Source organism: Anarrhichthys ocellatus, unplaced genomic scaffold (assembly GCF_004355925.1).
Source record: "Anarrhichthys ocellatus isolate YVR2014 unplaced genomic scaffold, GSC_Weel_1.0 scaffold4, whole genome shotgun sequence".
NCBI lineage: Eukaryota > Metazoa > Chordata > Actinopteri > Perciformes > Anarhichadidae > Anarrhichthys > Anarrhichthys ocellatus.
This window is the reverse complement of record NW_022280034.1, coordinates 14,827,825-14,855,771: the sequence shown is the minus strand read 5'-3', so window position 1 is coordinate 14,855,771 and position 27,947 is coordinate 14,827,825. Positions and strand designations below refer to the sequence as shown.

The 27,947-nt window shown below is 42.9% G+C and overlaps 1 protein-coding gene across 1 annotated transcript; it reads right to left on the bottom strand.

The window, feature by feature from the left end:
- Window positions 1-27,086, bottom strand: antxr1c (ANTXR cell adhesion molecule 1c). Its single transcript, XM_031843449.1, has 17 exons — window positions 26,416-27,086; window positions 15,864-15,935; window positions 14,151-14,222; window positions 13,772-13,853; window positions 13,622-13,652; window positions 13,438-13,511; window positions 13,278-13,346; window positions 12,866-12,946; window positions 12,211-12,271; window positions 10,947-11,045; window positions 10,538-10,607; window positions 6,889-6,967; window positions 5,280-5,375; window positions 5,037-5,075; window positions 4,382-4,483; window positions 4,072-4,239; window positions 1-2,494 (listed from the first exon to the last, which is right to left on the bottom strand). Exons 1-17 carry the CDS (start codon window positions 26,571-26,573, stop codon window positions 2,231-2,233), a joined length of 1,617 nt encoding a protein of 538 aa, XP_031699309.1. The 5' UTR covers window positions 26,574-27,086; the 3' UTR covers window positions 1-2,230.
- Between the last annotated feature and the right edge of the window lie 861 nt (window positions 27,087-27,947).

The window sequence follows — 27,947 nt, the reverse complement described above, 5'->3', positions numbered from 1 at the left end:
ATTCTGTTTAGGCCAGCAGAGAAGGCCTTGCAGGCACTGACGGCCCGCCACTGCATTTGAAGGTCTGCCAGCTTTGGAGTGTGAGACTTTGCTCTAAAAGGTCCGTTACAGGGTGGGACCGCGGCAGGTAATTTAACACCAAAGGTAACACAAAAAGGGTCCCATGCTTGTTTCCACTCCACTTTGGCCTTGAAATAAAACATTACAGTACCTGGAAGTGAGCCAGCCTGCTGGCCTGGGAGATGTTTCTACCGCATCGTTAGAAACCGCAAATGACTTGAGGAGGCGACATCATTTGAGTGGAAAGAGAGTAAGCGTTGCGTCATGCAGAGCTTACACATGCAGACATCCCTAAAAGCTTCTCTGGATAAGAGAACATTTTGTTGACTAAGAAAATCCAATCCCAAATCTCTTTTTATCTGACTGCCAATCTGCTTTGGTGAAGATGTAATCGTGAGCTGTAACGGTCATTGTTTTCTATCTCATTTGTTTCAAAGAAAGCTAAAAGCAAATTCTGTCTCTGTTCCCGTTTCAGTGCGAAGAAAACACTCTTAAATGTGGAATTCCCATAAAATAATAATAAAAGAAAAAAAAAGAAATCACTGGAAATCTTCTGCTAACAAGGCACGATTTTAACTTGTGCTGGGGACGGGGCCTGATCAGCGGGAGAGACGGCTGTGGAGAGCAGGGAGAGAAAAGGTGAAGAACAGATTGGGGAAGGGCAGGAAAGAGTGAAAACGGGAGGAAGAGAAGAGGAGCGGATGAAGAAGTGAGAACCGCGTTATTGCAGACTGAGTCTACAGCCACGCTAGCAGCTCTGCGAGGCTAAAGTCAGCATGCTAACATGCCCACATTGATAATGCCAACATGCTGATGTTTAACAGGCATAAAGTTAACCCTGTTCACGATCTAATTTTAGTGCGTTATGCCTCATTTCAGCTCGATTCAACTCCCTTTAGTTACCGGCTCTTTTTAAAATGTCTTTTCCACGCTAGATGGTTACCTGTAGGCGGGATTGTTAGCCAGCCGCCATACTGAGGTGAAATCATCCTAAACAACACTCGATGGATCCTTTAAACAGCGACCAAACAGGAGTGGCAGCCCTTAAACCGTAGTTTTAAGGGCTGCCATTTAAAAATAAATCGAATAAAAAACACTTGCGGCTGCTGATGACGATCCTCTCTGACGAATCCGTGGTCAGAGCGTTTCAACTCCGTCTTCTCGTAGTGGCTCCGCTCGCTTGGAACTTTGACCAAAGGTGGTACCAAAGAAGTACCGGGTTCTATCCACAACTTTTGCTCATAGAAAACCCCAAAAACAACGATTCCAAGCGAGTTGAGTAGAGCCGTGCCGAACCATGCCGAACCATGCAGACCATGCAGATTAGGCTTTAGCATCATTTGCTAAATAAACACGCCGCTAGCGCGTCTACAAACCAAGCAGCCGAATTTATACTCCTCATTTATATGTACCACTGAATTACAAAGTGCCCATCAAAACCAGTGAAGTTGGAAATTATAAAGAATCTCCAGAACACATTAAAACATGAACTGTCTTTTCTGAATGTGTCAGAGGGATTTAAACATCCCTAGAGAGCTGTGTGCACTCAGTGACCTCCCGTCTTGTCTCCACATTCAAACCAAACTCTTATCTGGGGAGTTTTTTAACACAGAGGCTACAGGCATTAAAACTAACCCATGTGGCTGATATGAGGAGATGGGGGGGATTTTTGACCATCTCATAGGCACGAACCCGTCAGAAAACACTCCCATTGAGCTACAAGGATGTGCCTGGTTGCGAGCTGTGGTTCTGCTTTTTTATCCGATTTATGGCGTCTAATGTGAAGCAGGCGCGTCGGCTCAACGGGATGGAGACGAGCCAGCTGAGGTGTTAGCGAGACAGATGGAGGAAGAGGGAACGGGATGAATAAAGGGTTCAGATGACTGGAGCATTTTGAGACCGTAGATACACTAGAAGACTTTTAAAACTAAGCGAGTTTGGAACATAATGCTGTTTTTTTTTATTTTTATCCATCTAAGATAAACTTTTTTACCCAAGGATGGATTATTAGCACTTAAAGTAGTGACCTCACCCACCGTTACTTTCAATCATTGTTTTCAGGTTACATAAAAAAAAACAGCTAAGTAGCTTAGCACCATAGATTGAAATATGAGTCCGGGCATCTCCCTTATTATGAGCCAAAAGATAAGAAATATATTTTTTATTTAATTTACCCAACAAACTCAAGAAAAAAGAAAGGAAAGAAAGGGGAAAAATATGGGTCATCAGAGGTATAAAACACTGCAGGAGGGATGAACTTGAAGCAGAACGTGAAGGAACAGAGGAAGTGAATGCGAGTGTGTGTGTGTGTGTAAAAGCATTTGATGAAATGAAATACCGCTGAGCTACTCACATGATCCCCGGGCTGGGGTCTCATCAGGGAGACCTGGTCGTACCCGCGGCGAAACAGAGCCCAGATAGCATCCAGTTTACCCTGAACAGGACAGAGGGGAGTGGTTTAACAGCTGGCCACACCTGGACCCCGAAACCCTCGCACACAATCCGTGACGTAATCAAATCCCAATAAAACGGTTTCTAGTGTATCAGCGGACATTTGGTCTGTGGTCCTCAGCAGTGCGCCGTCAAGCCGAGAGTCTGCAGGTTTGAATCCCAAACAAACACTACAGCAGCTGATTCTGCTGATTAGTTCCTTCCTCTCTGGTTGAAACTGTGCTGATTAGTCACTTCGCCATATTTTGGTTCATGTCTGCTTAACTTTAGACATGATCCTTAATTCCCCGTCAATCAATTCCTCCGCTGCCACAAATCAAGCAGTTAACTGTTAACAGTCATCACTACTGCAACGGTCTGCCAGGGAGGAAAAGGACAAAACAGTTTGTTTAGATTCTATACTTCCGAACATTAAGGTGGAAGCGCCTGCTGTCATTTGATTGGACCAAGACAGTGCACTCAGTGGCACGTGCTTGAGAAGAAGCAAGTGAATATCTTAAACTACCTAGAAATAACTACATCTTTTTTAGCTATTGTCAAGACATTGTGACATAGTTATTAAAAAGCACAAACTCATATAGCCTCATCTATTGACCAGGTATGATAAACATTGAGTACATTGTCTGCTTTACACTAAGTATGAAATTCAAAAACACACATATTCAATTACTGCAATCAAAAAAAACCCTGTAACCAATTCGATTGCTTAGAAATCATAGCAGGAACACTAGAAATAGGATTTATAGGTTTGCTCTTCGGTTTGCACAACAATGGAGGTCACCTTTGGAGAGTAAGTAGTTAGAGGACTGTAATTGCAATGTAATGTATTTTGTTTACAGCACAATAGTATTGAGTATTGGGAATAAACTAACTTGTTTGTTTCCCTATTCCATGTCTGTGCGGTTTTGTCTGTTATCTTCATATGTAGGGGCCAACTACACCCAACACACAGTGACTAGTCAGTGTATGAATTCACCTTCTTCCTTCACTGACTGTGGTGTATGAGCGGTGTCAAATTCCCCTGTGAATCACTGCAGTGGTGTTTGTAGGCCTGTGTCATCATACAGCTGTAAGGTAGCAGTGTCTACAGATAACAGTCAGCGTGGCTACTGTATGAAAGGCCAGTGTTGCTACACAGAGCTGCATTGTAGTGAAGGATTAAAGCACCAACAGCACTGACGCCCAGTTTTAATAATGTCTCTCTGTCTGGAGAATACGTTATATCACTTGGGCTATGTGTGCACATTGATAGGTGGAGAATGTTGTGCTTATGCAACTAATTATACACAAATATGACCAGAACAGGCTTTATTCCTCCCCGCTGTCTTGTGAAAACTTTGCAGCCCCACTCGTGGTGCTTTTCATGTTTTAACGTTGGTTGAAGGAGTTCAGGCGTCTCTGCGGGCGGAGAAAGTTCTGCTGCCTGCAGTTATTTGAAACGGGCAGTGGTCAAACTATAAGTGAGGCAGGATTTTTGTGTTTCTGAAAAGCAGACATTTTGTTACAGGACGGCTGAGTGGCTCTTCTGCTTGATAAGTCTGAAACTGAGTGTGCGTTTACCCGGATAGGTGTGTACCACTTCCGGTCCTGAGGCGCCTTCTTGTTGTGAGGTTTCTTGGGTTTGGGCTCGAAGGGCTCGTACTCCTGCTCCGGCATTTTCACCACGGCGTTCTTCGGCTTCTCCAGCTTAGCCCCCTCCTCGGTCGAGCCCTTCCCTCCCCAACGCACCTACAGACAGCACACAGTACATGAATACACACACCAACAGAAGAAGGCAAAGTCATCTACAGTGGTCTGCTTCCACTCTGTTGTTTTGAGTTGTAGATTCAATCATGATTGTTAGTGTCACGCATTTTGGTCATCTTGTCACCTCCATCCTCTTGATTCCTCCGATTCCTCTTCCTCCGTAATAAGAGGCATCCACAGTGGGCCATTTCTTCTTGGGCAGGCCGTCTTCATCATCTGAACTCTCCTAAATCACGAATAATTACACAAAAACGGACTTATTTCCTCTCTTATATACTTTTTAACACACAGATTCGGAGGCTGGAGACGGTTCACTGAGAGTCAGCTTTCTATATCTGTGTCACGTGGCTTTTTTTTTTTTACCTTTACGAGACTATGGGCAGGTCCCTATTAACTCCAATGGGAGAAATGAACATGAACATGGATTATGACCCATTCCTTAGGTCCACGGTCACCAAAGTAAATACTGGACCCATATTCACGAGCCACATATCTCTCGAACTTTCTCACACAAAATTTGTTTCAGACAGACAAATCTGGAGTAAATGATCTTTCTCTGTCTCAGCAACAAAACTCTCATGAGATCTGGCAACTGACGTTTGAGACCGCCTTAGCTAACGCACTTTTGCAACGCTAGGTCTCAAATCAATCAACTCTACAACATTTTTATTTGTTTAATTCATTGTAGCTTTTTTATACTATACTATACGTATCAGACACACATTCTCTATTAGACCTGGTGGGTATATATGTGTGTGTGTGTGTGTCTTTTTACTCACAGGCTCAGGAGGAGGTGGAGGAGGCGGTTCTTTGATCACCTGTGGAACAAAAAGAGATATGACATCGATGAGTAGAGGACCTCCTAAAGGTCCGTGTGTTGTTTTTGTAAGGGCCCCCTAAGCTGCTTAATGCCCCCTTTGGAGTCCAGGCAAACCTCTTTGAAGCTCTGGATAACTGTAATTTAAGTGTTTTTTTTCTTCTCAAAATCGACCACTTCCTGAGCGTAGTTTACGTTTTCTCACCACTGTGCAGCAGAGAGGCCAGAACCACCACATGAAGAGCAGGGCCAGCAGCAGGAACAACACCAGCAGCGTGATCAGGAGGATGGTGCCGTCGAACTGGAGAGGAAAACACATGCGACATCAGAACGTTACAGCACCACTTCCTCCGCCAGCGTGCCTGATGGGGATTTTGAACTACAACCGTGTGGAGCAGACTTCCCTGCACTGCTCGTACCAGAGTAGCAGAAGAGGGAAGAGAACAACTTGTTAAAGTAAGATAATATACAATAATTATAAAAGGAGCACCAGAGTAGTGGGAATGAAACTCGAGTTGCAGGAGGATGTTGTAATAGTCCTAGTGCTTTCTCCATCACTTCTGCCAGTGTAAATATTCACGTTTCTTGTTTTTCTCCTCTACGACAGTGGTAAGTGTACGCTGTGTGATCGCTGAAGGAATCCATCAGTTGCTTTGCTCACTTTGAGCCAAACGTGGCTCCCATTACAGACCACAGATGAGGATCACATGTGGATAGACTTTCCCCTATCTGTCTTGCGGCAAGGACGAGGGCGGGGGGGATTTATCTGATCGGCAGTGGGGTCCGTCGTAGAGAAGTCACTAAGTCATCATCTCTCAGAAATTTCCCAAATCAGCAAGTTTTCTTTGACTCTCGACAGACGACGAGCAGAGTTTGTGACGCAACAGCGTTCAGCGGACCGCAAACAGTGACCACATCTGCACACACACGAGTGTGTTTTATCATGCTATACGGGCACATTTTGTGCACTAACTACAAAGGCTAAAGCTGTGGCGCTTTGGGAGACTTTGGGGAGGGGCTCGCATTGTTTGTTGCACAAGGCCGACCCCCATCACAACTTCACCGACTCGTCGTGTCCCCTCAAGCCTGCGACTTCAGCCTGCGTGGTTTAGTTTAGTGGCGAGAAGCAGCTAATTGCTACGCTCTAATTGAGCTCTGTATATCACGAACCACAGCACAGCCGTTTGAATTCATCGTGTTTCCATGGATGTGATGTCACAAGGGCCGAGGGAGAACAGCTTCAGAGAGCGAGTTTCTTTTCGGCTGGGTGGGAATCTGCGGTGGCTCCGGTCCATATGTTCCATATGTTTTATTAAATTGCTTTAAATTTTCTTGAATTGCATCTTGTTTAATCTTGTTTTTATAGAGAATGAAGCTCCACCCTGCTTCACGCTGACAGTTATATTCATTCGCACACCTGGGGCTCTCCAAGAGTCTCAGAGTATCGCCATTGAGTCGCTCCAACTGAGGGAATAACGCTTTGCACAAGCCTCAGTCATGAACCTGCTTTCCTAACCTTTTTGCCTCCTGAGGGTTCAGAGGAGCTCTTTTTGGGCAGATCGCTACTACAAACTCCTGTGGATTGGGTCCCGAAAAAAAAAAAGAGGAAAAATAACAAAATTGAGAAAGGGGAAGATGAAAGAGGTAAAGGGGGTAAGGGAACCTCACTGCAGAGAGCAAAGCAACACACTTCTAGGAAGTTGGAAGGGACAGCAGAGGCAGAGGGAAACCACATGCAATACAATTTTTATCTACATGAGTGAGTGACTGATGAGGCTAAATGCATGAACAGGGGACAAAAGGCAGCCACTTACACACTCTGTGGTGGTGACGTGCACGTTGCTGCTGATGAAGGACAGACCGTCGTTCATGCTCACTTGGAGATAAATCACCCTGAAACAAAACAACAGACAAGCACACACACTCAGGAACTCATGTTGGGATGGAACAATAGAACAACCGTTGATTGGAGCACTTCATGTAGCCTGAAGCGTTTCCTCCTAAAGCTCAGTGTGTTTGAACCAGGATGATGTCATTTGAACTTGGCTTCACACCAAATCCCGTCACCGAATCGAAGTGAGAATGTGAGACAGGAAACAGCCACAGAACACACAAGACTGTGAGCTGAAGAACAAAGAGACAGTTCAGTTGTATCTTCAAACTTTACTGGACTCAGATCAGTTCTGACAACATTAGCAGAAAACTGTGTCCGACACATGAGCTGCTTGGTGAGTCGAGGGACTTCTTGTTTTACGGTGTCCGTGTCACTTGTAATTGAGCAAGCTGAGCCCAAATGAGCCGGATACAAATGTTTTCCACCGGAGGAGGGGGAGTAGACAAAATGTAGGTGAGGATTATTTTGGAACCACGTGAGTCTTTGTTGATGGTCTGAAGAATCCCTTCCTCCTCCGAGTGGGGAAAAACAATTCTGAGAATTGCATGTGACCTGCAGTGGCCTCTTTGGAGCCTGTTCTCGTTCAGCTCTTCAAAACATGTTGATCAAAAGGCAAGCATTTCACCCCCCCCCCCAAAAAAAAAAACCCCAGTTCTTCTCCGTTCCAGGACAAGGTGGATGTGAATGAGGTCTGGCAGATGGAAAGCAGGCCATTTGACCGATAAACGTGTCTTTACTCTGACTCAGTGAGCTGTCTCTCTGGTTTGAAAAAAAAAGGAGGGGGGGAGAGAGAGAGAGAGAGAGAGAGAGAGAGAGAAGCTGGGTTTGAGGGTGAAGTTCATGATCAACAGCAGACGTACCTTGCTGATGACAAACAGCTGGGCATTAAGAGATTAAAACTTTAAAACAGTCTTAAAGCTAAAGAAACGCTGGAAAACACCCTTCAGATTTAAGTATGATGTCAAAGAATAGCAGTCAACCTAAATATTGTTGTAGGGAAGTTTGATCTGTTCATAGCTGTAGTTTAAAAGCACGAGGCTGGTATTCTTCACTATTTTTCTTATTGTCAACAAATCTCTTGAAAAGGAACCGATAATTTAGTAGTCCGTCTCCACAAACGCTCTGACCTCCGACCCCGTCTGTGGCATTCAAGAACATGTGTTGCTATAATGAAGACAGGATTATTCAAAATTGGGTCAGAAATGTATCGCTTTGTTTTTCATTTTTTAGCAAAAGTGACTCAAACGTGAGTTAATACAGCATTTGCCTGGGACTATTTTCAGTGGTGGATTAATACAGATTTGGTTCTTTAGTGAGTAGTTATGGCGGGTAAAAGTGGAATTGAGACACAATAAACTACAGGGCCCATGTTCTTTGCAATGATGGCACATGGTTCATTAGTTTTTGGACAACAATGGAGCTCTACCACTATAATAACCTATTTTACTGGATATATTAAGCCTGGGACCTTAAAAAGAAACTAGGAAAATGGTATGAAGAGAAAATGAGCCAGAGAAAGCTGACCAGTGGGATGTTGAGGATGTGGAGGAGATAAAGTGGAGGAAATGTTAGTTGCCGAGCACTCTGTCTGACAGCTGTTAGGCAAGGAAATAAAACGGACACGGCAGGCGGTCCAAGCAAGAACACACACACACGCACACTTGAATAGGACAGATGAGACAAAACACTAGAGTTCGTCTGCTGCTCATTAGAAGAATCCTTGGCTTAAAAGACAAACGCTAAGTAGCCTGCATTCCTATTTTCTGGCCAAACTTACATGATGCCACGTTCCAGAGGGGCAGAGAGAGCATAGCTGAACTCTAAATCTAAATCAAAAACAAAAAAAGCCCAGGAAGCATTGCAGCAATGCTAAAAGTTGGGTTTTGAGTAAGTTTTTTTTGGTCAAATTTGCTATCAAAGGTAATGTATCAAAGGGATACAAACGGCTGCAAATTAGTCAAAAACAAACTTCATTTGTCTGGGTATTAATGGAGCGGTTCAGGCACACAGACACAAGGTTTTTCCACCTTGTCGAGAGTGAAGCTGCACACAAACGCGCGGCCGCAAACTTGAAAGACCGGACAAGCTGCTACCCGGCTTTGATCAGCCGAAACTGGACAGGGAGACTGTTTAAAGAGAGTGGGAGACGGACAGGGGATGAAAGAAAGTTTCTGGGTGACGGACACAAATAAGGAGACAGATATAGAGGGGGAAATGAAACAGACGGGCAGAAAGAAAGAAAGAGGGGGGCTGGAAAACAACCAGCAAGGCAAAGCAGTTGGTGAAAAGAAAAAAGCCACCGTGGCACCGAAAGTAAAGGCAGAGGTGGAGAGAAGAAGGGAGGGGGAGGGGTGAAAAGATAAGTTAGGGATAGGAGAGAACAGAAAATGTATACAAAGGCAGGAGATGACTGGCTTGATGGGACATTTAAGGGAGGCGAAGGCACACGATGTACCCTCCTCAGCTTTAAGACCCTTCTGCTGAGGTATTGATTAAAGCGTCACAGTCATCAGTCCAGGTCGTTTAAATCTCTCCTCCCTGCAGTGGAAATCAAATCCGCTCTCTTTCCGCACCACTGCCAGTGCAAATATTAACCGTAAATCGGATTTGTAACTTCTGTCGGGAGAATACAAATGATGGAATTTGTAGCGTAATTATGGAATCATGCAATCACCAACACAAATACCGCTACAGGTCAAGAAAGTGTGTGAAAAAGGAGCTAAAAGTGACTCTTTGTCTCCAAGCAGTTTGAAAGGCTTTAACCAGCGTCCACTCAATCGTCTCTTCTGTGGACTTTCTTCCCATGAAGACTTTGGTTAAAGAGGTTTGTGGATTGTTGATGTTGGACCACGGTCTGGGCTTTAAAAAGAGAGTACGGCCCAGCTGATGGTGTGACTCTGGGGTGAACGTTTTGAGCAAAACAACCTCCGTTGTCTTAGTTTTTACATCCCTCCCTCCTTTCCTCCAGTGTCGTCTGGAATTGGGCTCTTAAATGCACGAGGATTCTCCAGAATCATGAAAAGTAAATGTATAACACAAAAGTGCAGGTATTTATATTGTGTGGTACATTTGGACGCTGTGTTGTATTCACCAGTAAAAGCCCTTAAAGCTGCCATATTTGATTTGTTTGCCGCTGAAGGGCGGCAAGCTTCAAACAAGCTTTAAACACAACATTGACTCAAGACAGCTGCAGCTGTAAATGACTGATGAGAGCCGTGAGACTGAACCAAAACAGTAAAGTGGCTGATAAAACCAAAAAACAATGAGCTGAACTGCTCTGTTCTAATTCAGGACAGAAGCAGCACAGATGCACGGAGGGTTTACACACTGCATGTGCTGGCACGGCTACAGAGCGCCCCTTACATTTTGCTAAGCCGTACTGGAATCTAGAAAAAAGAGGAATGTGGCCACGGATGGGGAATTGTAAAAAAGAGCTAATGTATGGCAGGCTTCTCATGGCCTGTGCCCGTGTACACGTGTATGCATACATGTGTTTTTCTCTGTGTCTGAGGCAAAGAATGAAATGATCAAAGATGAATGTGAAATCAATAACAAAAAGAGGCACCTACTTCCCAACTTCATCGATGACGGGAGCCGGACACAGCAGGAATGTGTCTTCTACACTAGCCGGCTTTTCATCTAGGAAGCAAAGACAACATTTCAATGAAGGTACAAAGTAGACTCCTCAGTCTGATCTACATCGCTGTGTATTATTGTAAATTATGAACACACATTAGACAGCCAGTGTTTGATCTGTATGACCTTTAGAAGATGATATATGCACATTTGAATTTGACCATTTCCTTGCCATAAAATGTGATGTATGATGAGGTTTCTTTGGTGAGGATCCACTCATGCATGTACTGTGTACTGATGAGGCTGTCATATTTCCAGTAAGTTATTCAGCACTGACACATGATAAAGAGACTGATCTAAACGTTGTTACATTAAGAGACAGAAGTGCAGGCGTGTACTCACTGACTGTAACGGTGTCGTTGATTTTGAAGCTGCAGAGCACCTGGTTGATGTTCCTGGCGTGGAGGAAGCCGTTTCCTCTCACCACCACTTGGAAAGACTCTGGTTACACAATGCACAATTGACATTTTTTTTTGGAACACTCTTTGGCAAGCAAAATGAACATTTTATACTGCATGTATGGTACATGACAGAGATTGCTGGAAATATGGGCCTCAGTCCTCAAATCTAAGAATGCATAGTACCTCCTTTATTCTGTTTTTATATTCTTATTACTTTAAATATGTATGAATGTATATGTAGGACATGTGCATGTATATATGTACATATATTTATACTTCCCCATTTTTTCCCGAACATTTTGTTATTGTCCCTGTTATGTAAACAAATATAACATGCAGAAATAATATGACCAAGAGACAGAAATACACAGACGGTCCATCCTAGTGAGTGAGTTACAGTAAAATAGAAACACATTAGATCAGGCCCAAATCTAAACTAATAAGGCATGTGTCTTTAATTTATGAGCCCTAATTTGCTTGTCATCTGAGTAAACACAGTAGAAAATGCCAGCAGAGTCAACCTTTCCACCCCACAACTGAGTCACTCAGCATACGATTGAGTTCATTGTTGGACAGTAACCTCAGTAGTTGCGATGTTGCCTGTAACAGGGAAAATACTCAGTGATAAATCCATGAAGATGAGACTGAACCTGCAGGACTGAACTGAGCAGCCGGCCAGAGACTGCTTTTCAGTTTCACGTGAAATACTCTGTAAAATGCACTGCTTGCAAAAAAAGACAAAAGCAGATGTGAGAAGCTGTAAAAGTCCCTCTGCTGTTTCCAAAAGTGCAACTTTTAACTGTTAATTTGTGCCATTTAATGCCCATTTAATGTTGCCTTTAACTGGCATGATCTTTCTCTTGGCAGGACACTAAAGATTTTGTCCACTTTACATTATAATCCAATATCCGCACCGTCACTCTCTCACGGCCAACCCTGTTAATGAGAGCCTATAATATTATCCCCACGGCGGGGCCCCGTCCCGAGAGATTTCCTGTAAGTGACCTGGATGCTCATGTATGATCTGGGAATGTCATTACTGAAGAGAGAGCAGGGGAGACGGGGCACGCAGTAATGAAATGAACACAGTTCAAGAAACTATGGGAGGCTGGCACCCACTTCAGTTTGTGTCCGACTGTGTGAGTGTGTGTGTGTGTGTGTGTGTGTGTGTGTGTGTGTTCGAGTGTGTGTTTTCAGCTCCCCACCTCCGGCACACACGCTGGACGGCTCAGCTGCCAAAATCTCAATGCAGGACTTCTTGATGATCTGGAAGGTAAACAAAGAGAAAGTCATTTATTTTCTATTCTTCTCCTACACGGCTGCTGGCCTCTTTGTAACATGCAGGTTTATCAAACTTGACTGGCAGTTAAGAGCTTAATAATCACACTGTATCACTTCTGAAAACGCATATTTTAAACACTATGGTCGCATCAGTATACTCCACTGGAGTTTGGAGATGTAAGTCTGTAACATTACGGGAGACGGGGCTTGTTGTTCTTGGACCCTGCCTGTACTGTACTCTTTAAATATGTGCATGAGTTTCATGAGCCCAGTGTCCATAAAGACCTACAGTTCTGCCTAACGCGTTTAAAAAAAACCCTGTTTGAGTTGAATCTTCGACTACAACGCTGACAGTTAGATATGAATCAGTGCTGCTTTTGTATTCTTGCATTGGACAAACCGATGTAGCGACCGGATGTCTGATGAGTAACGGGGTTCTCTGTGCATTCATATCTGAGCGAGTGTTTCCTGAAGGCAGCTCTGACAGACTCTAGATAAATACATGAACGCTGTGGACGTCCGCCGTATGTGAGCTTCAGCTACAGGGACGCTCCCCTGAGCGGAGAAGAGTTTATTTACCGAATCGATGACTCCCCGGAGTGAGTGGAAGCCGCCCAGCACAGGAAACACGTGCTCGATGGTGTCCGCAATAGTGGCCAGCTACAGAGGGAGAGAGGTGGAGACGGAGGTGTGGGAGGAGGAAAAAAAGGGGGGAGGAGATAAGTAGCTAAATTAGAGAAGAACATAGAATAAGTACATAAATTGGCAGCTTTAAGAGGCAGCTCTTAAAAAAATCTCTTGGATTGGATTTCAGGAAATCTTAAATTATGGGTTAGCCAAACTGCACAGGGGCCGCTCAATACACTCTAGCGTGGATTCCTGAGCACATGTGGTATACTGTACATGCATGGTCTTTATTTCAAACCAGACAGAATGACATTTAGGGGAACACAAAGGTAAAATTGCCACAAATGGATTACGTTGGCGTTACCTGCGTCTCGTTGAAGTCTTTGACCCCGACGCAGTACACAATAGCTCCAAGAGACCTGGCTCTCTCCGCCTGTTGGGAGACACAAGCAATTAAAGCGAGTGGGTTCTGGCACTCAAGCAAATAAAACGTGTGATCCACTGCCGGAGCTATAAGTGGCTACCTCTTGCTGCGCAGTAATGAGCTGATGTTCCTGCAGCTCTCCGTCTGTCAGCGCGATAATCACGCTAGCCGTGCCTGGAAGAAGCATGCAGACATGCTGTAACCTCAACATAATTCATGACCATGAAGTAGTTGAAGTAGTTATATAAGGGAAAGTTTTTTTTTTTTTTTTCTTTCATGCGTACCAAAGTTCTCCTGGTGGATCTGCTCGTTTGCCTTTAAAAGTAGGAGACATTTTTCGTGGTGAGAAAGACAGGAAATACCAAAAAGCTTCACATTTGAACTAAAAGAAGAAGTGTAGAATAACATGAAAAAGAATTTCGACACAGGCTTACCCTGTGCAGTCCAAGGTGCATGAATGTGTCTCCACCAGGAATCTCATTTTTCAGAGCATTCAGCCCCTTTCTGATGTCCCCTCTGCAGAGAAGAAGGACATATGTCTCTATCCTTTACAAAAGTCCCCCCTGAGACTGTTGATTTTAGTCAGTGGAGCACTAATGCAAGCTGGGGACACTCTCAACAGTCACACGGTGACACAGGTCCATTTTATTTTTAGCTTCATGTCAGTTCAGAGAGCATCTTCTTTCACTCTGGTGCAACAGCATTCCGTGCTGTAATAACATTTATTCATAACAAAAACTCAGCTTGGATTAGTCGGTTGTAGTTAATTCATCACATTAAACAACAGACGGTATGAGCCAGAACTTAATTTACCTGTTTTCCGTCAGTTTCATGATGGTGGACGCTCTGGAGGAGAATGTTATGAAGGACATCCTCAGCATGGGACTGGAACAGGAAAGAAAAACACAAAAACCCATCATCTCACCTGTCATTCAGCCTCCCACATTGTTGGCAGTGCAGTGAGAAAAATCATTTATCATCAATTATTGACGATAGGTGCCAAACACAGAGCATTTGGCTGCCAGTTGGTGTTTTCCCACCTTGCACAACATGTAAGTAATACAAACAGTTCCACACCATCTGAGATTAATTACAAACATTGTGAGGGTCACAGTAACACTGCGAAAGCAACATATTGTTTTCCTGAAGTGCGTCTTGAATGCAGCCCGACACACCAAGACGTCAAGTGACACCATGCACGGAGTTGTGCCTGCGAGCACGATTCGAACCTCCTGTGCGTGACACGACTCAAAAGTTTGTATTCAAACTACATCGCTGAGCCCTCAGATGTGGGGAAAGCTTGTTGTTTTTGTTTGTTGGTGAAATTCTATCTTCAGAAAGGAATTGCGTGCTTGTAAACATACATGCACAGCTATCTGACGTAAAAAAATGTGTCGTATTATTTGCGAGAGACAGTAAGTGAAAGCAGATTGGCGCTGTTTGAAGCGCTGTCATATTTGTGAAAAACTTTGTGGACGGTTGGTTCTTCTCTATGGTCAAACCGCAGAGCTGCAGGTGTTGTTGTGGCCTTCGAGCAGTACGGACAAAACAAAGGGCCAGCTGTTGAAATTTTGCATTTTACACGGCACTGTATTGTTTGTATTATTATACTTCATATTTTAGCCATAAGAGGATGCAGTCATATCTACAATATCTTCATTTGCTTCAATAGAGTTCTCTTTATGTTCACTGAAAGATTGGTTTTGCATGTTTGACACATGTGTAATCAATATGGTTGATGTTAAAAAAACTAAAAAGGATGCAAATTATTGATAATCACATGAACTTTGACGACATACTCCCAACAGACAGATGTTTTCTATCTCATGAAGAGGCTGCACAGTATTAATACAGTTTATATTTTGCTTATTCAACTTTGTAAATTCGGGGCAATCATGCTGCTGGGGAAATTTTATTGAAAAAAAACAAGATTAAAAAATAATTTTCATTCAAGAGTACTACTTACTACTACCTGTATAATATCCATGTGGAACTTCTCATCATTGGCACTCATTATAAAACGTCAGAGGTGAGTAACATTTGGGGAAAGAGATCTGAGTTGAGACACTTAAAGCTGCAGTGTCTACCCAGGGTGTAAAAACCAGGCCGCTTCTACACATAGAAGATCTTTGTTCCTGTAGTCACTGCTGGTACCCCCACTGACTCCAGACATCAGCTCAGCTACTGAAGACAGTGAAACATCAGCTTGCATGCTGGGTGACTAAGCACATTGCCAGCTGTTGCTGTAGGGACAGATATTTACTTTACTTTACCGGGGTTACTGCTGCGTAAAGTATGTGTTTCTCTTCAGTGATCTTCAGCTCTGGGCTCCAGGAAGTACAGAGTACAGAGGCAGGAAGGCAGTAAAGTGTCCCAAGACTTAAAGTCCGGTTGTGAAACCTTTTTTTTAAAACTTCCAAATGTTACAGGATACAGTTTTTTTCCCCTTTTCCCTTTTGTACTGCATACTTGATGGATGAATTGTGTTGACATGTATGTTTGCCTATGTGTTCATGGAGCCCTTACCTTTTGAATTTCTCAGCTAGATTCTCCACAAAGTAGTAGATTTCCTCCCAGTGATTCTTCACACTGCCAGACCTAAGACAAAAACAAATAAATATATATAAATCATGAGTTCAAATGCCCCATACAATGGTTGAAAGAAGTAACAATAAGAACACGAGTAAGCAAGAAAATCCTCAAAGTAGCTCAATGCTAATCAAAATACAGCTATTATAAAACCTGCGAAGCACATTCACCCTTAATCCAAGATTAAAGATAGTTTACGATTCCTGTATACATATCTGTTACAAATTATTTGTTCAGCTAGAATTATCTATCAGACACACTAACTTCCACAGGTTATGGCAGTCATACAAGAAGAATATTGCTTTCTTTGCCAAAAACAAAACAGGTGGTAGCATCATTAGCTCCAAAACAAGAACAAGCTGTATGTATTCTGGACCAAACACAACTGTTCAACTTGTTACAGTAACTTCACTTTCTGTTGAAATTATCTTTTAACAAAAAGTATTGTTTTTTTGTTTAGTTAATGGAAGGAACATTACTTTCCTTACATTGTTTCTATCAACAGCTAGAATGCTACTTTAGCTGTCTAGCTAGCAACAGATTGATAGCTAGCACATCGTTTATCTGTTACTAAACCTTGGTGGGGGGGGGAAACTTAAACCTAAATTTAATTAAAAACATGGACCATCACGTTTATGTAAATGCCACTGGAGGGAATAACTTAAAACAATTAGCCTGCGCTATACATGAGGGGCCTGTTGAGATGAAAGAGGCTATGGTGGTGTGGTCTGGTGTGTAATTTAGCACCCTCCTGTATCCTGAATGAGGCCCTCAAGGCTGAGGAAATAGGTACCGGTCTCCGCCGGGGAACCTCCATAAAACTGGACTATTATGAAAAACTCCCTACGGAGCTACCTTCATTTCCTCTGGACAGACTGTGTGCGTGTATGTGTTTGTGTTATTTTTATTAAGTGTGAGCATTAACAGAGAGGTCTATCCGGCATGATGTGACCGGTCAGCTGGTCATCCGTTAGCTAACGAGTGAGCCAGAGAGATGACACATGGGAAATGAGCTAATTGACTGGTGGTCAAACTAGAGGCCTGTTTAGTGGAAGAGGCTTGCTTAGAATAAAGGATGACTCAATGCTATTCTAGGTGCTGACTAACTGATGTAACGGCATTAGACGCACTGGAACTGGCCGGCATTGATGTGTTGCTATTTCTCTGGACAGAAGGTCAACACGTTTTTTCTATCCACAGGGATTAGCTGGATTTCAATTTATTGGAGAGTTTCCATTGACATGCAGTCCACTGAGGATGAGCCAAACGTACAAATGTGACCTTTTTTATTGTTGACTGCAAGAAATTGTCAGGTTGAAACAGTTGTTTGTATGGGAGGTAACAGGAACCAGACTAAATGCTAAGTTTGTTATCCTAGCGTACCTTTTAGTTGTATCAGTTCCCAGCACACTCAAAAGAAATCGGTTTGAGAATCCCCCTCTAGACATAATACACAGACTGAACAATTTCTGGTTCACAGGCTTTTCATGCCTTGGGCTGATGAGAAAACATCTGTTCAGTAAATGAGATTACTATTAACAACGTTTATTGTTTTTTTGATTATTTGGATATTTGTAGATACACAAAACCCTGAGCCTTCGTCTTGCGAGTTGCTTTGGAAAACAGCACCTGCTACATGGCCAAAACTTGAAATGGAAATCAATTGTGATTATTGTTATTTGCCTTAGAATTGTGTGTCTCAGAGGTTATACCCTAAGGTGTTTTTGACTTGTTGCTTGGCAGCGGAGGGGTAATTATTTGGCCAGGCCTCGGGGGGGGGGGGTAGACACAGCCAAGGGATTTTCTCATCGTGCCTCAGTCATTCAAGGCTCTTTATGCTGCCAGACTCTAAATGCTCTAATTGGCAGACTGGACAATGTATGAAGAATACTGTGTGTTCGTAATCTTCTAGTTTCCATTTTTCCACTTTAAAGAGGCAAGAATAATGAATTCTACTGTCGCACAGCTCATATGATAGAGTTGTCGATCAGCAATTACTTTTGTAGATGCTGAACTTAATCTGCATTCAAAACTCTCAACAAACTCCGCAGCAACAAGCATTCCAAGGGGAGTCAACACGAGCAACAGTAGCTGAAATGAGAGCAAACTTCATCGACTTAAAATCCAAGGAAAACAAACAGAATTGATTGCTCAGAAGGCGGCGAACTGCTAAAAAGGAAAGCAACTTTCTGAGTGAAAACACCGAGAATCTTGCAGAATGAGTCGAGCATTGCCCCTCTGCCAAAGGTAGAGGTTCAGGTTCCCTTTGGGCCACCCATGCTGGTAATATCTAGACCCTCTCCTCCAAATACAATAAAAGCATCCAAAATAACATATACTTGTAATGCAAGTTTCACTGTTTTCACTCGTCTAGTCTGAGCCGACACAAATGCCGGTCGACTAAACGTCCGACCTAAGCATTTTCTCGGAGTTGTTGTTGATCTAATGACATGACTCGTTCCCCCACATCAAGGCTGACTGAGCAAAGAAAGAGGACAAGACCTTACAAGCTCAACAAAATCCTCCCCAAACATAAAAAAGCCTGAGGTGGGAGAGATGTTTAGCTTGGATGTTCAACAAAATGTGCAGCTCAAACAGAAACAGTCACACAAGGATTGCACACACACACACACACACACGCACACACACAGACACACACTGACGGTCTCTGACCTGAAGGAATGACAGGAGCCAATTTCTTTTGTAAACTGTTCCATTACAGCGACGGAGGAGGGGGAAGCAGAAGAAGAAAGTCTGGCGAGACGTTCCTGCAGCTAATGGTCACGTAGAGGTGTGGGGATCATCTTTGAGTATTTATTTAACACCAGGGTGAATCTGAGGACTCCCAACTTTGGTGTTCATCTGCTTATCTTTATTCCTGAACCACAATGACTCTTGTTTGCATTGGAACCGCTCAACTGACCGAGGTGGCTGTAGCCGTGGGGCCGAGGCCTAGCTTGCAGTTTTACTCACCTGTCCAAACAGCACTGGTTAAAGGAAGTGGGCCGTTTCATTCTATAACTCTTAACGAAACAATTTTATGTGGTGCCTTTTTTCCCCCCTAAATCCTTTGATCTCATTTTAATGGTCCGAGCTGAGCCCTGGAGTTCAGTGGTTTGGAGTTTGAACACATGAAGTAGGTTTGAGAGGTGAGGGGGCGATACAATTTGCAGACAAAGTGATCAAGACCCAACGGCGGTTTGAAGCCATGTCCCAGCAAATCGACGAAAGCCGAGCGACAGCATTCTCTTGATCTTGACAGATTCTCGGAGCGAGATGAAGAGCATGTGTCTGGACGTGCGCCATCCAAGGGCCAAGAGAGAAAAAGAAACAAAAGGAGAGGAAGGAAAGAGAAAAAGGGAAAGATGAAGAGCTTTATCGTACAGTAAATTCAGCTGACTGGGAGTGAGATAATGTGAAAAATCTGTTGGCTCCAACGCAAAACTCGTCTGCCAGAGGAAACATGCCGATGATTCGATAAAAAACTATGAGGCCGAGTGTCGCCCGTGTGCTTCAGCCAACACAGCTGGCATACAAAACAGCCCGAAGCACCAATCCCACCAGACAACCACAGCAAAGTGTAAACAGTTGATGAAATTGCTGTGTGGTGAACATATCTTTTTAAAATCTGATTTATTACTCTGGCCTCTGGGTTTTAAGGCAAGTCGGTCTGTGGACATCTTTCTCCACCTCATTCCCTGTTATCACTCTACTGTCAACTCTCTTATAATGGCTTATATAAGCTTGAGACGTGGTTGTGTTTACTTGTCGATTTGAATTTCAATGGAACCACTGACCGTTGTTAAGCTAAGCCAAAAAAATGTTTTTAAACTATACACGGTAAAAACTGTTTCAATAATGAGTCAATAAGGCTCCCAGAGGGATATATTTGAGGTTGGGTTTGCTTAATTGACAAATCATTCAGCTGGTTCTGCAGAAAATGAATCATAAAGTGTGTGTGTGTGTGTGTGTGTGTGTGTGTGTTGAAGAGAGAGATGGTGTGACTGTGTGTGTATAGAGGTGAGCATACAGTTCAGCTGGAGGAGGGCTAAAGTGTTACAACAGAAAGACAGAGCAGGAACAAGTTTCAGTCTTTGACTAGAGATTAACAATTTTAAATTCATGCCGACAAATTTAAGATACAGGCGATACAGTTTAAGAGTTATGGGTGTTATTTTTTCTAACTTTTTCCAGTTGTTCCAATCAATTAGCTGACTCCTGACGCATTCTTGAACTGTGCATCACGTCTTAATGTTCCAATACAGTGAACGCCAAGTCTGCATTAATGCTTACCAGTGTTACATTATTATATTAATGAAATACAATCAATGTCAAGACTGACTTTGGGTTGAATTATCACATAATGATGCTATTCTTAACAAAAACAATAATGCAAACCTGATGATCACTGTAATGGATTACAAAACACAAGCAACTTTTAAGTGTCTGCTTAATGATTTCCACGCTATACAACAAGACTTAGAGCCATGTTAGACCGGCTCTATGAGGCTGTGCTTAGGCACAGGGGGCTATCAGCTAAATGCTAACGTAAGCACGCTAACATGCTCACAATGTATATGTATACTTTTTAACATTCCGGTGTTCGCCATTTGAGTAAAGCATGTTAGACTGCTAACATTTGGGCTGTAGCAAGCTCTTTACTGCATCTGATATTTGGTCAATTAAAAGATTGGGCTTTTTTTTTACACCAATGCAAACTAAAAGAACAGTGAACTTGCCATTTGCCCCCTTCTCAAGCAAAATAATTAGGATACGGTAACAAGTTTTCCGTTTACTTCCATTATAAGTACCATAGGTCATTTTATTTATGTCAACATAATACTGCTTTAAGGAGCCTTCAAAGGAGAAAACAGTTGATGTTTCAAAAAAAATTCTATGGGCCCTAAAGTGGCCATTTTGAAAGGCAGGGAATTGTTGAGTATGCCTGCAATCCTTTAAACTCTAGCACAGGATATTACAGCTGAAGTGTGTTTGACATCAAGCCTTCTTTAATTTCTCAACTAAGTCCACTTTTAACTACCCAGCAAGCACTTCTCTCGCAGAGGGCAACGGGATGACGGCATGTGGGAAAAAGCTCCATCGCTCTAAAGTCTTAGCGGCTCTCAGCTTCGCTCTCACGGTTCTAAGTGTTGAAGAAGAAAAAAAAAAGAAAAAAATCCCAACTCCACCGAGGAGGCTGTCTGCCATTCCAGCTGGGCCTACCCACACCACCCCAGCCTGCAGCCAATGGTGGTGCTCCAATTCAACTGACTGGGCACAAGGATTTGTTTGTTTAAAACCACAAACCTACTTTTACAGCCGTTGTAGAAGTCAATGAGGAGCTAATGCTGCACTTCTATTCCCAAATTGTTGAGGAATTGTTTGGGGAAAAAAAACAACTACGGGATAACTAGCTGGAGGAGAGGCATGTGAGGTGTGTGTCATAAGAGTCTTTCTTTTCTGGCTTCATCAGACAATCTGTAATGCACCTTGTTTTTCTGCACGGTCAGAGTCATATATAATATATTACCAGTGGGTTTAGAAAGGAGTTAGAGCGGCATTCATTCCCTTTAAAACCTCTGGTCTTGTTTTTGTCCCTGGGGACGTCAGACGGCATGGTAAGATTTAAAAATACATTTCTTCCTGCTGAAAACACCAAAAGCAGCACGCTGCAAAAGACCAAATGACAAAACACAGAGCGAGTGTCATTCCAGAGCTAGAACGTATTCCATTGCGAGACATATCCAAAATATTTATGGACTGCAGCTGCAAGTCTTGGTTTTTCCGCTGACTTGCCAGGATTCAGGCAGCATGACCCAACGCCCAAACCGGTGCGCCAACTCGTGACTACATTAACAACAACAACATTTTGCAGCCGTGATTAGTAGTTTTGAAAAAACAAAGATGAGACGAAAATGACTGTATTTCGGACCTGGACCTACAAGACAAAGAGACAGGGGTGTGAAAAGAGTGTATCTCATGAGGAGCAATGAGGAGTATGGATTCGAGCGGTAATAGGAGTCTGCTGGAAATGAAAGAGAGATACATCAAAAGCAGACAGACATTGACACAAAGGGAAAGACTTCATGTGTCTGTTTTACTTCCACCTTCTTTAGCTGATATTGTAATCCACAAATTAAACACTGATAGCAATATTGCGCAATAATTGCTTCTAATTTGTGCACAATCGACATAAACATAATAGTGTAAATGCAGTCATCAAGAAGTGAACATTAGCACTAGGGCTCAAAGGTGAATCATTTCATCTTCCATATGAAAACATATAAAACAGTAAACTGCAGGGCCGTCGGCTCCGGATCAGCAAATACACGTGCAGCAGTATAGGGCTTAAAGGTATACATCGAATGACCACAGTGACTGTTTTAGAGCTTAAGGTTTCATAATTGGACAGCAAAATTGGCCAAATCACAAAATTCCTCAGTTATTCTCTGGAGTTGTGGGTGGGGAGCTACCATCAGCCTGTTTCTTCATTCTGGTTGCATGCAGATTTTTAGCCAAGCTAGCCGCGTGGCTCTAGGGACTTCATTAAATGAAGTAATTTACATTTTGTTACATTTTGTATCGATGTTCCTGCTACGCAGACAATTAAGCCTGATAACTTTGGGTGATCCTCTGACTTTTCCTCTAGCGCCATCATCAGGTCAAGATTGGAATCTGTCTAATACGTTGGTCCTAATGATCACATACAAAGCGTATGTCGTTCCCATCAACCTCAGTTGTGCTTTGTGTTTGGGCCTGATTAGCCAACGTTAGTGTGCTAACACACTAAGATGGTTGACATGGTAAACATTACACCCGAGTGCAGCTGTAGACTTTTAGTCTAGCTTGTGTGTGACTTCATTTAGGTTACAGTAGCGGTGACATCAGTTCCTTGGTACTGTATGTCTCATATACCATACACCACAACACAGGGATGTATGTCGTTAGCAGTTGGCAGGGTGTGGCTACGGCCCAAACGTTCCCACAATGTACTGTATCAAAGCAACACTAAAAATATATATATTTGAATCGCCAAAGGTTTGGAATTGTTCACGTTTTTACAATCAACACCATTGTTTTATTTGGAGACCTTTGGGTTTGTATATAGTGTCATCTTCCAGTTATTCCCTCCTACTTGAAAATGATATGTGTTGGCATTCTGCCATTTCCTCCACCATCTGTATCCTATTAGTCATTAAAGTCACAGTTTAACACGTGTGGGCTGCTTGGACTTGAAAGGAGAACTAACTTCTGCATTTATTTGGTTGCAACCATTCAGTCCTGACACTGGTTGTTGTGTTGCTGCCCCTCCCCCCCCCTTTGAGTCCAGTGGGTATTGTAACACCTGTCCTTTCCTTAAGTATGTCATAAATAGCTCTGAAGGGCACTTAGCAGTAGAGGATAGTGTGTCTCTCTAAAACCCAAATTTTCCAAACCCAGTGCCGGATGTCCCAGACTGCAGCCAGTCTCAGAGAGCACTGTCCTACATGTTCTAGCCGTGACATGACTTCATCTGCCCAAGTCTGCAACGAATGCCTTTGGAGTCAACTTTATGAGCCAACGCAGCAGTTATCTTTCCTCATTGCTGTGAAACTCGTGACCCTACAACGCAATGCCCAAAGTGTGTTTCTCTTTACTCGTCAAATAAACCAATTCCATCAGCATTACCATGTGTCTGTGCGCCTTCTTTCCAGGTAAACACGACCAACGCTATCTTCAGACATGATGTTGATATCGGACAATTCTGCAACGCCCCACATAACGGGGCTCGACGGTTAGGGTTGCCAGATTGCCGTTGGCAACCATTTTGAGAAATTTGGCAACCAATGCTTGGCCTTTGGTTGCCATCAGTGGCCACCACTTTTTACAAATACTAAATAGGGACTTCAAACAGCAAAATGTGCACCCCCAAAATAAATAAAATTTCAATATTTGTTTCATAAGTGAACTGCTGAGAGTTTGCAGAGAGTTTGCTTGTGTATTCAAAGTTTATTAAATATTAAACTTGTTACTGGTCCAAATTGCACCAATTTCGACATGGCTCTCCCTTGGGTTCCCAACAATACACCTGCCTAAGCGGGAAGCAGATTGGAAGAACGGTTCTTGGGATATGCAAAAGGACATTCTCACATGAACACAGACAGACAGAGATTCCTTGCGATAGCATGCTGACGTTAGAATTTAGCTCAAAGTATACAGCCTCACAGAGCCACTGGTGTGTTAGATATTCCTACATTATCAGCAAACGGCTGGTTAAGTTATGGCTAAGGCTTCACTTCTCACCTTAATGAAAGGAACACTGCCTGCATGGGCACCAAACGCTTATGATTTAATTCGTATGCCACACAATCGTCCAGTATTGGCCGGACAATAGCTACTGTAGCTATTGCTGATTAAAACAGGTTCAACCAGAGACAAGTGGCTAATAACTGACATCATCTGTGACTCATTATATAAAAGCCCTCAGCCACGTTTTCCCCTCTGCTCAACCAGAGCGCTCAATCTGTTGTGTAACTCACTGTAAATGAACTTCCTGTTCTTTGGTTATTTCCAAAAGAGGAACACATCCACGCAGGGTTGAAGGCCAGGTGACCAATGATTCACACTATCCCTAAAGTAGTCCCATGTGTCTTACTGTACTTCGACAAAAGGGAGGACTGTCAGCATTTTACTACCCTGTATCTTCTGCTAGTCCATATACTGAAAACCCCCATTCTCACACACTTAACGCCCTCCACATGGATCGACCAGGGCAGAGAGTTCAGGCTACGTCTCATAAAACCAACTCAGGCCTGAGGGATGGGGTTGAGGCTGAGGCAGGTCTCTAATGAGCTTCCTCTCTTAACCTTGTTAGTCACCCCTTAGAGTGGGCACCAAAGCACGCAGACCAGCTAACAATAGCATCTGACATTGAAACAAAAGGAGGAGAAAAAAAAAAGAGAGTCCGTTTCCTTATTCGCAGCATGTGTCAGTATTTACCGCACAGCGCGAGCCAAATGCTGACCCGCACATCTGGGGAGCAGTTCTGTGTTTTGTGTCCACTTCTACTCAGGAATCAAAACATTTACAAGTCAGGAGACATGTCAAGGATTATGTGCTCAGTTGGTACAGCAAGGCACTTCAAATTGTTACTATGCTGATAACTAGGGCCCATCAGGGTGAAAAATGTCAGCCAATTAGATGAAGCCATACACCGAATGGCATATTAGACGTTATATAGTCATCAGTGATGCTAATCTGTGAGAGATTTCTCTCTTTTTGTTTTTATCTCTCACAGCCTCCTCATAGGTGAAGCCCCCCACAAAACGAGCTATTAAAGGTGCTGCCTGCAACATATTGTCCTCCAAATTAACACCACATTTTCCATAAACGTTGTTGCTTCCTGTCCTTGCTTGTTTCCCCTCCCCATTCCCGGCAATGCTCCATTAATGCAAGGAGAAGGATAAGCGCTGATGCAGCAATACCCAGGTTAGGTGCAGAAAAGATTCAACAGCAGAGTTGTAATAAAGTTTCTAATTGCTCACAACAGAGGTTCCTCCTCTGCTGTTTGCAGATTCTCCATCAAATTAGGCTCAGTGGCTTACAATGAGGATGATTAGTTGGGTTACAGTATTTATAGTCATACTTGAGTACTATAATGAGGTATAGATCTTTATATTGAGTCACATTATGGCAAAGAAGGTGATTTCTGTATTCCCTAATGGAGGAAAACACAAGTTACTGCGCTTGGATGTGCAGTAAAGGCATTGAAAGAGAAACAGGCAATCTAGAAGTTTCTCCTGCTTTTCTCTGACATTTTATTTTTTCTCCAGCTAGAGTCCAGCGCTAAGATGTCACACAACCACAGCATTTTTCCTATGTGGGCGTACAGAGAGTGAACAGTGAGGAGTCACTGAGCAAAGAGCAGAAAAAATCCCTTCAGCATGAGTGGGGGGGAAATTAAAAAGAATAACAGCCTCTTTGCCTCGGACAGTTATACGTTTTAAGGAGAGTGACAAAATGATGTGGAGAAAGAAGAAACAATGGGTTTTAAATCCGCAGAGTAATAGAGATATCACTGTTGCATCCAAACCGCCGGTCTTCTTTTTGCTTATTCAGCAAACTGTACTCTGTAAATCAGCCTCCTTTCCAGCGTCATCACGCGCGCGCGCACGCACGCACAATGTCTCTGCGGATGCAGCGGTGCTAATCAGCTAAACTATACAGTCCATAGTCTTTTCTACTTTTTTTTAAAACAATCATGTTAAGAGCAGAAACTTTGGTATCATTCACCTCATGTTTGAAAAAGATCGTCTTCAATAACTGAATGAAATAAACGTAGGGCCTACAGCAATAAAAGTAGCAGTAACACGAAAAGAAAATGCAGGTGTTGGCTTATTTTTGTGTGTTTTGCTGGATTATTGCACCCGAGAATTTCTGTAGGCTAGTTTCCAAATGATATTCCTAATATGATTTAATGAACATATCATTTTAAGCTGTTTCCACTTACTTATCGAGCACAAAATATAGGTCAAAAGCGCCCTGACATGAACTCTCCTCCTCCTCTTCGTCCTGCTGCTCCGGCTCGGCTCTTGCAGATGGAGAAGGGAGCAAAAATAATCCAAATAAAACCAAAACAAAACGCATGTTCAATTTAAGTGTCGCCATGCTTTTCCCCTCGGGTAAAAAAACAAGGTTTATTCCTTTGTGGAAAAAAAAGAAAAAAAATACAATTGTTTGAGTGTCTTCTTACATCCCAGAGACAGTTATGTAATTAAAGGCAGAGGTGCAACAAAGACAAAAGAAAGGATGCAGGCGATGCGTCCACGTCTCTTAGTTTACAATCATAGCAACACGCCGGAGAGAGAGATGCTTTCTCCCAGATGGAATAAGTAAAAAAATAGAAGTTCCGGATATTTCAGAATCCACGTGCAGTTAGCAGGGAAAAAAGTTTTAAAAGCAGCATTTGCAGAAACAAATCAAAACCGGCGTTAATGGGAGGATGGCTCAAATTAATGGGTGGTTGGTAAAAAAAGAGATATATGTATATATATATATATATACATATATATGGATAAAAGTTTCCAGTCAAAGTGTCAAAACTGGTCTGCAAAAAAAAGCCAAACGAAGCTGGGTAACGCAGAGCAGTGTTGGCGCGGAGGAACTGGAAGACGGGGGACAGACTTGGCTGAAATGGACCAGGTTTCATGTTTCAAACTGAGGAAGAGAGAGAAAGACGGAAAATGGGTCATTTTGCGCCTCCCTCACGTGGCAGACTCGCGCATTTTGCGGAGGATTCGGCGCAGGACAGGATGGAATCATGATTATGAGAAATGTCGCTGAATGATGAAGCTTGTTGTCATTAAATTAGTCGTAAAACCAATGTGTCTATTTATGTATCGTTTTCCCAGCACTTTGTCTTCATTAATCACTCCATGTGTGTTGACTTTCTCTGTGCTGCTGCTCGTTAATTACCATGAACAGCAACATCTGTAATCATCATAATAAATACCATGAACAGCAACATCTGTAATCATCATAATAAATACCATGAACAGCAACATCTGTAATCATCATGATAAACCAGAGGCTGCAAAACGAGTGTGGAGAATACAGTTACATGGTACAAGAAATATACACTTACAGAATTGTTTCTCTTTTTGTCATTCATCAAACAGATGGAGGTGATTCATTACCTCTGTGAGCACTGCCGGAATAACCTGCCAAGGGGGCCCAGGGTAAAAATTTGCTTCTGGGCCCCTTTAAACCCCCAGGGCCTCTCACACTTTGTATCTGTTTTGTACAGCATTCTTATGAATACTATGTGCCACCAGGTCTGCTGGGTGTATATTTGTGATATGTTATTAACCGTAAACCCGAACAGTAATACTAACTCATAACAATCATGGGTACAGTAATCAAACCAGTTTTCTGAACGAGTAATACTGTTTAAATTGTACGTGACCTATGTCTCTGGGTAAATATCGATATCTAAATGATAACTTCTGAGTGGACAGAGGGACGTAGCGTCTGACGTCATTG

Coding starts and splice junctions, on each gene's coding strand:
- antxr1c (XM_031843449.1), bottom strand. CDS start 26,573: ATGGCGACACTTAAATTGAACATGCGTTTTGTTTTGGTTTTATTTGGA. Junction 13,512..13,621: donor GATCCACCAGGAGAACTTTG/GTACGCATGAAA, acceptor TGCTTCTTCCAG/GCACGGCTAGCGTGATTATC. Junction 2,495..4,071: donor AGTGGTACACACCTATCCGG/GTAAACGCACAC, acceptor TGTCCTGTTCAG/GGTAAACTGGATGCTATCTG.